The sequence below is a fragment of the Rhodnius prolixus genome, unplaced genomic scaffold (genome assembly GCF_049639745.1).
Source record: "Rhodnius prolixus isolate KJV_2025 unplaced genomic scaffold, Rpr scaffold_1, whole genome shotgun sequence".
NCBI classification, from domain to species: Eukaryota; Metazoa; Arthropoda; class Insecta; order Hemiptera; family Reduviidae; genus Rhodnius; species Rhodnius prolixus.
Window position 1 is genome coordinate 31,824,914 of NW_027411581.1, and position 13,865 is coordinate 31,838,778.

The 13,865-nt window shown below is 31.9% G+C and overlaps 1 protein-coding gene and 1 non-coding gene across 2 annotated transcripts; one reads left to right on the forward strand and one right to left on the reverse strand.

The window, feature by feature from the left end:
* Positions 1–300: 300 nt before the first annotated feature.
* brk (transcriptional repressor brinker) lies at positions 301–1,895 on the reverse strand. The gene has a single exon (XM_074137355.1). The coding sequence runs from the start codon at positions 1,740–1,742 to the stop codon at positions 705–707; it is 1,038 nt and encodes a 345-aa protein (XP_073993456.1). The 5' UTR covers positions 1,743–1,895; the 3' UTR covers positions 301–704.
* Positions 1,896–8,940: 7,045 nt separating this feature from the next.
* Positions 8,941–9,052, forward strand: LOC141446370 (U6 spliceosomal RNA). The gene has a single exon (XR_012453667.1). It is a non-coding gene; the product is annotated as a U6 spliceosomal RNA (small nuclear RNA).
* The last annotated feature ends 4,813 nt before the right edge of the window (positions 9,053–13,865 follow it).

Consider the following 13,865-nt stretch of genomic DNA (forward strand, 5'->3'; position numbering starts at 1 on the left):
TTTCGTAAGGTGTGAATAGTTTTGATTAATGAATTTTCCCCTTCAGTACCCTCTTAAGATATAACTATGTTCTTCATTGAGTTATATTAAAACATATTATTTAAACGATTTATGAAAAAATAAAATTAATTACATTTTTTATTTGTAATAGACCAACTCACCTTAATTTAAAAAAAAAAATTGTCATCTTGTTGAAAACTCATCTTTTAATTTTCAAATTGGAGTTAAATATCAATCTCAATACTTAACTGGCTGAAAAATTTATAACTGAAACGCTTAGGATTAATGAAATATAAACAATGCATTTAATAAAAATTTGTATTAAAATATTTGTTAACTATTAACAGTATATAAATTTAAAGGCACAACTTTTTTTTAAAGGCACTTAATGACGTATCGAACAGTTTAAAGGTATTTTGCTCATCGAAGAACATCCTATAAATAAATTTACTAAAGCATTAACAAACCTAATTATATTTACATATACGTACTAGGTATGTATATAAAAATATTTTATTTACAAAATATATTAAAGACAATTATTAATGAACACAGAAAAAGAGTCCTGAGGATTAAACTGAAAAATTATGGAAGACACTTCTGACTCAGTTTTCCTATTTCAGTCTCGAATTTACTATCACCTACTCCTGTACAATACATTTGGCACATGCTGTTAATTTCTGGGATATATCTAATAAAGGGTACTAACTATAAAGAGGGGAATATAGGCTGATATCATTAACTGCTTTCTTATAGTAATGTGCATCGTCATGAAGCCACTTAGTGGCACACGACGTGTGTATGCCATTGTAGTAAGGGCAGTATGGAATACTCCAATGATCATAAGTTGGAGTTTCGGGAAGACTACAGCAAAAACTATAGGGTCTAAATAAATCTATAGTACTAGAAACTTCAGGCATCGTGGTAGGCGGTTTCACAAGGCACAATGCAGTTTCTTGAACACTGGTTGTTCGCGCTGGAACATCTAAATCTATAAAGGTACGTTTGATGACTGGTGACTCTTCTTCAAAAACATCCAGTTTTCGTTTTTTTGACAGATCAAGGCATTCATTAGCAGCTTCTCCTCGCAAAAGTCCTTCTTGATTTAACCATTTCTGAACCTGACGTCTATGAATCCCGAATTTTCTAGCAGTGGCTCTTTGATTACCAGAACAAAGTTTATCATTATAAAATGCATCAATCACTTCAAGTTTAAAACTGAGTGAAAAAAATCTTCTTTTACTTAAAGCAGCACAGGTAAAATCTAAAGCTTGGTCTTGATCATAAAATGATCCAACACTGCTAGTATCATCTTCTGAATCAGTTACTTTGTCAACATTTATTAGCTCTTCTTCAATAAGCGCTGGCTGTGGAGCGGGTATACTATCCGCAATACAGCTGCCGTCGAGCTGTCTGGTAGAAGCAAGGTTCAAGGCCACTTCTCCATTCTCCACTGCTGCTTCAGCTGTACATCTTAGTGTGGATTCCATTTGTAACCATTTCTGTATTTGCCTTCTGTGTATACCGTACTTTCTTGCTGTAGCTCTTTGATTACCTCGACAGTCGGCATCATGCCTGTATGAGTCAAGTACTTGTAGTTTAAATTGGGGTGAAAAGATTCTCCTTGAACCCATGCCTTTCCCTTCTCGCACTGATTTCACTTGTCTTTTTTTCTCTACGCAATTTTTAACATTTGGAGAAGTATTACCTTGTCGCCAGTCTTCTTTGATTCCATGCGCCATTATTTTTTTTAATTCACAAAACTTTTAACACATCACACTATTGCACAACACTCGAAGTGAAAAACAGGCAAGACACAAAGTGGGCAATCCCTCAGTTCCCCCTCTCTCTCACCCCACCATACCGCCCAGCCTACTACTGAACGCAGGCGGGAAGCCAGTTAGCTCAAGTTATAGAAACCTGATGTTGCCAGATCGTTTCTTAATATCGTCCATTAGTGCTTTTATTTAAGTTAAATATTTCTATGTATATATTGAAGTCATCAATTACCCACTTAATAACTTAGTAAATAACAAATTTATAATTTAATTGGTGGTAAATTAATCGAACTATAATACATTTTTTACAGATTAAAAATGAATGTGGCAACATTGCTCGCCCACATGCTTAGTGTTGTAGTGGGAGCCGATACTGCTAGACAGGGCGACGCCAGCTCGGCACCCCCCTTTCTACTCTACGTACATTCTATATATTTTTTTTATTTAACCTCCTGCGCATTCCAATAAAGCTTCCTTTAAACAGTTTGTCACATAATATTAAGTACAAAATAAAGAATTAATGAAAATCAAGAGGACATACACGACCTTGTTATCTTAATTAAGTCGTCAATATTTTAAGACAAGATCATAATAATTAGAAAAACTGTCCCTAACAATTTTAAACGAAATTTTATTTATAATTTTTCTACAGGCCTACTCATTTATAATTATGGTTTATGAATTAGTCCGGATAAAGTAATATGCCCACTTGAAAAGTCCGAAGTAAATCCGAAGATACCAAGTTCTTCTATCAAATTGATAATTTGATTTTAATGGAAATAAAGTACCCAAGATTTGTTGATGATAAAAGAAAATCTCGAGATTTAGGAAAAAATTAGGTTTTATTATGTATGGTCAAATTACATTTTATTGTTATAAATTAAGTCACTACAAAATATCAGAAATCTGATAATTTTATTTTGCCCCGCAATTTTTTTAAAAATTTCAGACACTTGTTTGTTTAATGAACCTTTGAATGTTGTTTAAAACATAATTTTAACAAATTATTATTAAACGTATCCGTTAAGGATAAATTGGCATCTATACTAGAACATGTTTCTTAAAGCAATTTAGTTTATAAATTTCATTTCCATTAAAAAGACTATTTTTTTAAAATATGCCCTTTATTTAGGTGATATTCTTACAATAAAGAAAAGTGAATGTTTTGCAGCCAATCTTGGCTGTAGGTGTGTCTGCGACCTCCCCACACGTGTGACACTGTGAATATGTAGTGTAGACCGGAAGTTTTTACCACATTTTTAAAAATAGATAAAATTCTTCCATCATTAATGATTATTACCAGCAACACGTAGTTTTTCTTTATTTACTTGTTTAATTTAAGGAGCGTCAATAACTGAGGTCAAGAAAAAAATCTAAGGGCCAGCAGCTGGAATATAGTTTTTATTATTTATTAATTAATTTTGTAAAATTAAATCACAGGAATATGCACATAGATAAAATTTAATCAGTTTTATCTAAATACCCTTTTTTTTCTACAACTTTTTTAATAAAAATTCAAAATGCAGGTTTTTATTCCTGGACCCTCCTGAATTTTCTGGTATCGCACTTCAGGGATTTCCATCAATAGTTCTCCTTGCTTCTGAAAGTAAGACTACCCATGAAGCTACTAAGTGGTTCACTAACCCTTAATAGTAGTGGTTTATATAAAAAGTTTATCAGAAAAACATTTTATTATATAGAAATTTGTAGCTAACATACAAAGGGACCAATTGATTCTAAGGTACCGATTTAAATACCCTTTTCAAATGTCCTAGGGACCAAGCACTTGGTTCAGAGACGGACCATTCACGATCTATCTATTAAAGACGCTCTATCTAGTATACAGATGGTTCCAATATGTCTCCAGCCATGGATCTTTCCAATGAATGTTCTCTTGGCAGAACCCATCAGTTTTTCAGGAATAAAGGTTTCCTCAGTTTTTCATTCTGCGCTATGGAGAACCTGAGAAATGGCTCAAATATAATAAGATTTCCTTTTTGCTCAAACAGCCAGGCTGTGCTAGCAACTAGTAAAACAAACTCATTCTTTGTCTGAGAATAAAGATAGTTCCTAAGACGGCTTTCCCAGCACTATGGTCATGCAGGCTTCAGGATCACTGGCGAGAAAAAATCCACTCCATTCTTTGGTTCAGAATCTATCCTTGGTATTTCTAAAGGCTCTTGGTATTAGCGGCTATTAAATATTGACAAAACTGATTCTTGATATTATTTTTGATGGCAAGGAGTACAATACTCAGAAAGCTATTAAATGGAGAAAAGTTTAACCACCCCATTCCCTAAGTACCCTTTATTAAATTTTCATAGAAATGTTTCAAATAAAAGTAAGAGAACTGCATAATTACCTAGGTTTAAAGAAAACAATTGAAGCCATTTTAAAAAAAAAGTCTTAAAAATACTGAGAAATAGATTGAGTGAAGGTCGTACTTCTAGTTGACCGATTTCGATCAAAATCTTACAGAGGCGTTCTCTGTTGGCTCCTAAGCGAAATCACGAATTTCCACTTCAATTTTTCGTTTTTGAGTCACGGTGGATTCAGATGTAAACGCATAACTCTCAAAACGCTCACACTGTTTTGTAAAAACCAGAACGTTCTAGAACTATACCAAAGACTGACACTTTTCACAGCTTTTTGCATTTGTGCAGTTGTGGGTGACCCTTGTAGAAAACTCCAGTTATAAACACACAGACTAAGACCTTAAAACTGAATTTACAGTAAAGTACGGTTTGCTAGTCGCCTCCGTCCACGACACCTAAGTGGTAGTTGGACGTTAAGTCCCGCCTGAAAAAATAGGTGATTACTTTTTACTTTAATACTTTTTAAAACTGAAACAAAGAATTGTAAAGTAAAATTCAACTCCTGGTCAATCTGTTTCCTTCCAACCAAACTTGGATTTATCTAAGAAAAAATATATAGTTGTAAAGTGTAGGAGTTATTTTATTTTTCGCTTATAATAGTAAACAACTAATTTTTAACTTTTAACTTACTTAAAAAAAACTGCTTTTTCATGCTTAGAAGATTTTTGAACTTGAACTTAAATTGAGAATTCAGTGCTGAAAATTCTGGTAATCGATTCCGCAATCTCAGGTTCGAATATAGTTTCTTCCTAAGTGCTTACTGTTCACAGCCCAAGGCTAGCAGAAAAAAACTCGAAGCGCCGGAAAACCTCAGATATTGTCATGCCATAAATTTAAAAAATAATATAAAAAGTTACAACTATTTACACCATTCACTTTTTAGTAAATAAAATTGCTTACAATATCATTAAAATACCTTTAAGACTCAATATCATGCAATTTCTATTCCATGAAATGATAAAGAAAATAAAATAAATAAATTAGATTATACCTTTTCAAAGGGCAGGGCAGTGAAAAAAGTCATTTTTTTCAATTTAAGTAATAATCATGCTTCTTTTTTCAGTTTCAACTTATTGTATTTTTACAACTCAGCGTATTATATGGCAATTTTAGAATTTTCTCAAACAACCAGAGAAAATGATATACTGACGAGGATACCGGGACAGTACCTTCAAAATTAAATAGACCCTTCAAAAAAGAATGTATGATAAGCCTATTGGATAAGGGGTATTAGTAGTAAAGTTATTGATGATGAAATAATTCACACTATACTTTATACATTAATCACTGATAACGGTTTTTTCGTAATACAAAATAGTACAAAAAATTATAAGATAAACATTATAAAAAGTTAAAGTTGCCAATTTGGAGAGAAAACACTTAATGTACGAATTTTGCACTACTTTCTTATAATGTAATTTTGATTTACGAGTTTCGTTAAAACTAAAAGAGCTAATCACTCAAAAATGGTGAGGATTAAATTTAAGAAGAAACAATCATTTACTTTTGCAATTATCATGTTTATTAGGAACAGTGATTTCAGCCAGATGGGAACTTTCGCAATGCATATGCACTTTAATTAATTTTGTTTCCTACTGCTTCCCAGTCCTTAATTCTCCCCACTCCTTAACAAATAAATCATATCATCTTTCTTACTCTTCCAATAAGTGTAATATTAGGGAAAAATTTGAGAAACTTTTTTTAAACGAATTCTTCTCATACTCAAATCTACATTACTCCTGACCATCAGTTTCTATTTAGGCGACAACATTCTACTTTGCAACAAAGCCAAAGCGAAGCAGGTACAATCTCATCTTTATTTGAGAAGTAGGAGGGTTGCTCGGGCCTCTTCCACGGATGGCCACCAGGGTTGCTCTGGAAACTCAAGAACATACTTCCATTCATTTACCTACTTCATCTTGGAGCACTAATTGTGTGACTGCTATTTTTAATTTAAAAGGTTAACATCGAATTCAGCAAGTTAAACACCTGAAGCGGGCGATCCGCAAGGTAGCATATTAATTATTATTTTCTATTTGTAATATACTCAGCAGATTACCCTAATATTACACTTATTGGAAGAGTACGAACTTCTAACCTTCAAGATCACAAAGCTGTACCATCTCGTAATTACTCATAGAAATCTTCAAATCCATCTCATTTCCTTTTAGAGCTGGATAAAAAAATAATAAAATTAATCTGTAATTTGAATCTACAAAAAGAATCAAACATATTTTTTAACTTTCGGCCACATCACTTTTTCACAGATCTACTATGACTCATTTCCTAATCCTACTAGCAATTTATCTGCTATCTTGAGCAATACAAAACAAAAGACTAATACCTGCTTTCACAGTTCATTACTGACTAACGAAAGTTATTTGCAACCTGCACACGCGGCTTATGTTAGCGCTATCAATTATTCAAAAAAAATTCGACTGAAGATTTAATCTCTCATTTATAACGATATACACTTCTGTCTAAAATCTAACTGGACGTACAGTATTGAACAGTGGGTTTCCACGAAACGTCTAATCATCAACGTATTCAATCTTTTCAGTCTAAAATTATTTGCTTCATTTTATGTCTCAAATCTAACCATTTACACAGACTTAGAGATTCCGTTTATATCTCAAGTTGCCAGTTCGTACAACATTATGCTAACTTTTGTTCAAAACTTATGTTCTCATTCCAATCCTTTTGTCCGCCATTTTTCATCTCACCATATCTAAGATCATCCGACTTGGAGATTGAAACGCCAATGACAGGGCGATTTTTCCTATATTGAGAAGAGAGTAGTTAATCCACAGATTACTTAAAAAGTGTGACTGCTGGGTAATTTCTACTCTCATTCAATGTGTGAGATATAGTGTAAGTAATATTGTCATTGTTACTGAGAGTTAAACTAGTGCACTTTCAAAATAAATAAATTAAAAATAAAATCTTTCTTCATAACACAAGCGTACCCTACAATAATATCACGCTTTTGGACTGATATTAATCTAATGCCATACAGAGTGTTCATTTTAAGATGGCTTAAATGCATTTCACGCTTAAACGGTTGATCTGAGCAAAAAATGGTAGAGGAAACATTTGTTGCACGTCACCTCTAGTTTTAGAATATGCAACTTGATTTTAGATTCCTGCCCGCATACGCGGCAGTCGCGCGTCCAAAAGTAAGGGTTGACCCCTATTTTCATATACACAGTTTTATTAAGTATAAAAGGTTATGAAAGAAACCGGAAACAGCAATTCGACATCTTCAAAATTAAAGGTGCTAGGCCATTTCAAAATCTGAACTTGTTATCAAAGAGAAAGAAGAGCACGTGATAAGTCATTTTTATGTATTTTTTCATCTCCTTTCTACTGAAAATATTGCCAAGGCAGTAAAGCTATAGTATTTTTCTTAATATCGGGAATTAAGTAGTTTTTGAGTGATTTTCAAAGCAATAATCTCATGTTAAGAGCTTTAGATGTTCTCAAGCAAACACAAAATGGCTAAAAAATAATTTTACTTCCGTTATAAACAAGAACGATTAATATTTTTCTGGTAATTTTGGGACAGTTGCGTTTAATTGCCAAAAAAATTGGAACTCTCCTGCATATGCAGGCACAAACTAAAATCAACTTACATATTCTGAAACTAGAGGTGACGGGTAACAAATTTTTCCTCTACCATTTTTTGTCCACATGAAATGCATTTGAGCCTTCTTAAAATGAACACCATGTTCGTATATCGTCACATTGACAAAGGTGCCTCCCACAGTTATTTTAAAACGTACTATACTAGTATTCCAGATCATTCTCCTTGGCGATTAAAACGCCAATGGTCACGCCATTTTCTTTCTTTTGAGAAGAGAATAGAGAATCAAGGAAGTGTGATCGTGTCAATAGGATTATTGTACTAGCCCTTAGTCTAGTAGGATCTAGACCTCTTCTCACAAATACCAGAATCTTTCCTTACAGCCTTCGTTGAGATATGATCTCCTTTAAAAGCAGAAAGCAAATTTCACATATCGCCACTTCGAGATACAATGCAATCAGTTTACGAAAAGCTTAAAAAAGGTTTATGAAAAGCTAATATAAATGTTCCGTTTCCGAGAGTAAGCAGCCAGAGGACACCTAAAGGTCTACGTTTCAATAAAGTGGGTATTGAAAAGACCTATTTTTGTCTTCCAACAACAACATGCAAGCTTTGAACAACAACTTCAAAACTAAAGGAATAATATTTTTATCAACCGAGATTAGACTTTTATTCAAACAGTTGTAGCCACTCACAGCTACAGTTTCATTTTGTTAATAGTTACCTGATCTGTCTACCCCACTACTGCTGATGTGTAATTTTATAAACATTCTTATTAACTGGAAGCAACAGTTGTTATTTCGCATGATTGGAAAGATATGTGTAATTTTACCCAGACAAGTCCGAGAGACTTTCGGCTTTACAGCTTCTATCGCAAGTAACTGGGAGTCCTAATTTAGTACGTTTTCAAAGAACTGTGAAGGGCGGCTTTCTCAATATCACAATATTTATAATGCGTTTACTACAATTAAAAGACTTTTATGTAAGTTTAACTTTTTTTAGATCAGATGACAAACCTCAAATTTCGATCCCAAACAGCAGACGGGAATGACGAAAGCCTGGCTTAATTTTTCTTGTAACTTTAAGATATTCTAAGTTGTATGTAATACTTGTTATTTTGAGTAAATTGACTAGCGAATTATTTATTATTCTGCACTTTGCAAATCACGCCTTCATATGTTGCCAAACCACATTAAGCCATATTGTACTCGCTTTGGCGGTACATATACTAAAATTGGAACGATACAGAGAAGATTAGCATTAATAAAGCTTTCATAAAGAAGAAAGTAATACGTCCAAATAAATGTTTTGTTTTGCTTTAATGTAAAAATGAAAATAAATAAACTTTTTGGAGCAGCCTTATAAACTTTAACAGTATTTGTTTTCTTACAAATTCTAACTAGAGTCTAAGAACTTGTTGGATCTTTGTTTTAATATAAAACAGACCTTTTATTTTAAAGGCGTTTTACAGAATGATTCATTTGTTCGCTATCTATTGAGAGTTTCTAGAATTAAAACTTGCTTGATTTTGTCAATTGTAATCCATGTAAAAGTTTTTACCTTCGCTTTATTTTTCGCTTTGTAGATAGATAGATACATAGATGATCTACTTTTATTTAATTTATAAATAATTTACAATGAAACAAATTTTTACCTTTTAATTTTTTTATGTTTAAGAAAAAGTAATTACCGACATAGCCACTGGCTGTCTGACAAGAGTGTCAATTAATAGTATGAAAATATATCATTTAGATTGTTTCTACTGAAAAGAATAGAATCACAAAATGAAAATAATACAAAAATTATTGAATTTTGTCCCCTTCATAACTAAATATTTATTTCATTTTATTATCAACTCATCTTCCATTTAATAATTGAACTGGCTTACTAAAAAGGTAGGATAGGATAGAGCGTTCCTAATAATGCCAGCCAATGCCGCAAAGTTTACACCAATCAAATAGCCTAATATTTCATCTTCCGATAAGGACTGTGCTCCAAAAAACATCATTCTTATCATTTTAAGAGTTCTACAACGTCCCAAGAAGTGGAAAACATCTTCGTTTTCTCTAAGGTCACACATCGAGCAATTGTAATTTCCCTTCAAAATATAAGGTTTGAAATTTAAATTGTGGGCTTCAGCCGTTACTTTAATCAAGTTACTGATTTGTGACCTCTCCAGTCCTAGATTCATATAATTCACGTCCAGGGACAGCCTCTTATTATAAGTAATGGTAAGTACCATTCGAAGCTCTTTGTTTGCAACTCGTCCGGTAATAAGGCACTAATCCTTCCCAATAATGGTGTTTGACTGAAACAAAAATTTCACCTAAAACACATCCTAATTTATTAGCCAAATTCATCCAGTCCTTGTTCCACAGTATTCTCTTTTAAACTATTTCTGTGGCTATTAAAGAGATCCGGCGGACATCTTTATAATTTAGGAATTTTATTATGTATTTAAATGAAGATTAAATGTGAGAATATGAATAGGAACAGTAGATATGTAAATATGAACAGTTAGTCTCTAGGTATACATATACAGGGTGTTCATTTTAAGACGGCTTAAATGCATTTCATGCTTAAACGGTTGATCTGAGCAAAAAATGGTAAAGGAAAAATTTGTTTCCCGTTATCTCTAGTTTCAGAATATGTGACTTGATTTTAGATTCCTTCCCGCATACGCGGCAGTCGCGCGTCCAAAAGTAAGTGTTCACAGTTGACCCCCACTTTCATATACACATTTTTAAAGAGTATAAAAGGTTATGAAAGAAACCGGAAACCGCAATTCGAGGTCTTCAAAATGTAGGTGCTAGGCAATTTCGAAATCTGAACTTGTTATCAAAGAGAAAGAAGAGCACGTGATAGGTCATTTTTATGTAATTTTCCATCCCCTTTCTTCTTAAAATGTTGGCAAGGCAGTAAAGCCAGTATTTTTCTTAATATCGGGAAATAAGTAGTTTTTCGAGTGATTTTCTTAGAAAAATCAGATGTTAAGAGCTTTAGATGTTCTCAAGCATACACAAAATGGCTAAAAAATAATTTTACACCTGTTACAAACAAGAAGGTTTAATAATTTTTTAGTAATTTTGGGAGAGTTGCGTTTAAATACCAAAAAAATTGGAAACCTCCTGCCACATATTTAAATGATCAATATCTTTCATTCAATGGTTCAAACTTATTCCTTAATTTATCAAATAATGCACTTTACGCAGCTTGCGCAGCATGTACTGTGCCTTCAAAGGTGCCTCCTCAGATACAGAGAGCAGTAGATAACCTCCTGGCTAACGTGGCTAGCTGCCAGAGGAAGCACCTTAGAATGCAAAGTTTAAGAGGAAAGAAATTCAGGTGGCGAACCTAAAGAGGTATACTCTAATAAACAGTGGCCATAAAAAGAATCAATTTGATTCAGACTCTTTCTCAAAGCATGAAACAAACAAGGATGGTTTATCAGGCGGCAAAAGAAAGAATACGTTATGTAAGATTAATCTCAGTTTAATTAGAGTGCATTCACCGACAGAGAATAGGATGGATAAGGAAAAAGAGGCCTTCTATGATGAATTGAATTGGGTTCTCTGATAGTATCCCTAAACACGACGTGATGTTAATATTAGGGAATTTCAGCGCTGAAATTGGCAAGGAATAGGCATTCTATCCAATTAAGGTCTACATCATTAACATACTTTCCCTAAAATTCTAAGTTAGATTCAGTGTCAAATTATTCTACACGCTATAACACGAGAGGCACGAGTCCCCTACCCTCGATCAATGCTTTTTGAGAAAGCTTTCAAACAGCTAGGGTACGCTACTGCATCCCATTAGCTGGAATGTTTGGTGGAAGCAACTTCCTTTATTATTCACTCAAGTTAATGTAGCTGTGTATGGAGTTATTATATTTAATACTTTTATTTTAATTTCTTTAAAAATTTTATATTAGAAATTTAGGGTGTGAATTTTTAGGCATTATATTTAAAAATTAAGTTTAATTTTCTATCATAAACTTTTTAATATTAATATTTTTTTGACTAAAGCTAATTTAATAATATTTTAAATCAAATGGTAAAAAAATATACCACATAAGTAATTAGATTAATATTTTAATTTGGAATTGCGTCTCTGGTTGTAAAAATTTATCTGTTAAGATAATGGCTCTCTAAATTCTGTGAACAGATAAATTTTTTACTTTATTCGTTATTTTTTCATTTTTTTTCTATATGAGATTGTTTATTCGTATGGGTTATTATTTTATTTTTCGATAGATAAGATTGCAACTCTATGCTATGAATAAATTAGCAATTATTATCTTTAAAATAATAATATACATTGCCAAAGATTACTCACTATTATTGTTGTTTGATTTCTCATCTAATTTTTTAAGCAATGAGAATAAAGCATGGACATTCTAAGGATTTTTAAATCAAGTTTTAAAAAAAAGTTATTTTAATTCCCTGAAACATAAAAAAAAATAAATATAGAATCTTCCTTAAGAGTCAGTTTTTATCAAAGAATGCAGAAGTTGGTAAAGTGCATATTGGATAAATATGAATAATATAATATGATGACGAGCTGCAGTTTGCCTGAGAGTAAGCCAAATAGCTAAACCTCTATAGGTCCTAAGTGTATTGTATGAGGATTAGTGGTGTCAGTATATGTGTTGTTTTGGGTTTCTATCGGGGTATCAAGTTCTCTGAAGAAGTGCCTGGTCGATATCACATACGAGAAGCAACAGTAAAAGTGACTACTTGGAGAAAAGATCATTTTTACAAAATTAAATTGCTATTTCGAAAATAAAAGTTCATAGAAAAATATTTGTAAACATTAAAATCTTATATTAAACAAAAATGAACATAATAGTAATAATAATTTATTAAGCAAAATAAAATTCAAAAAATAAATAAATTTATGAAAATAAAAAGCCGGAGTTTTCAGACCGTCGGGCAAGCAAGAGTACGGGGGTGGGACGATAATACAAATTTGGAAACCTGAAGCCAAAAAAAAAGGCATTTAATATTTTGAACATCTAAAAATGTTTCTAAAGAATAAGTGAATTATTTTTTAATACACTACGTTCATAGCAAAATATTAATTTACTTTAATTACTAAAAAAATAAATGTCATGTAATGGCTTCATAAATAATCATTTTAAATTCTTTTATGAAGATGCTATATTATTTTAAGGGGAATTTCCGATATGTGAGTCATCTACGCATATATATATATATATATTTATATATATCACATACATATATATCATATACATGTTTATGATAGCGTCAATGCGATTTTTCTTATCACTTACCAATGATAAATCTTTTATTTCTTCTCCAATTTGAATTATTACGAGTTATAAGAACAGGAGTATCTTGTTTACTTAGACAAACTTGTTTAAAAAAGTAGAGCAGAGTCATTTCTCAATATTTGTTTTAAAAAAATTTGTGTTCTCTCCTTACAATAATTGTCTTAGTTTTACCTTATAAATTTTATTAAAACTCAGAATTTCAAAATATATATAATTAATTCTTACTTACATTTAACACAGTGTTTAAAACCGTTCATTTCAATGAAATGACTTAGCCAAAACAGAACTGCATCTAGACGGAGTCTGTATAAAAAAAACAATTAAAAGTTATAGATCTAAAGTGCCAAAAGAGAAAACTGAGATGTTAAGACAAAATCTTTAAAAAGTGAAGTGGAACTTTTGGTTAAGGGATTTTCTCCGAAATAAAATTAGAATGATTTTTTAAATAATACAGAAATGATAGAATCGTGCAATTTATTGAAGTGGCACTTAAAATAGGAGCATCTACATAATATATTATATCTTTCTTACAGTGTTTTTTCAAGTTTTCCTGAACAAAGTTTAAAACAAATTATAGACCGTATCTAGTGTCTATTGTAAGCATTCCAAGAAAGTATTTGAATTATTTTATTTTAAATTGCAAAAAAGTTAGAAATCCATTCTGTAAAGTACTTCCAATAGAAATATTTTGTTCGCTAAGTTATAGTTGCGTCCCCTGTTGGGACAAAATTCATTTAGAAAGTTTTGGCATCCTGCTATTTTTCATTTTTGATATATTTTATTGAACTTATATTATATAAGTTTTTATAGACAAACAAAAATGGAAAAAATAG

Excerpts from the sequence above, each read along its gene's own strand:
- brk (XM_074137355.1), bottom strand. The coding sequence starts at position 1,742 with ATGGCGCATGGAATCAAAGAAGACTGGCGACAAGGTAATACTTCTCCA.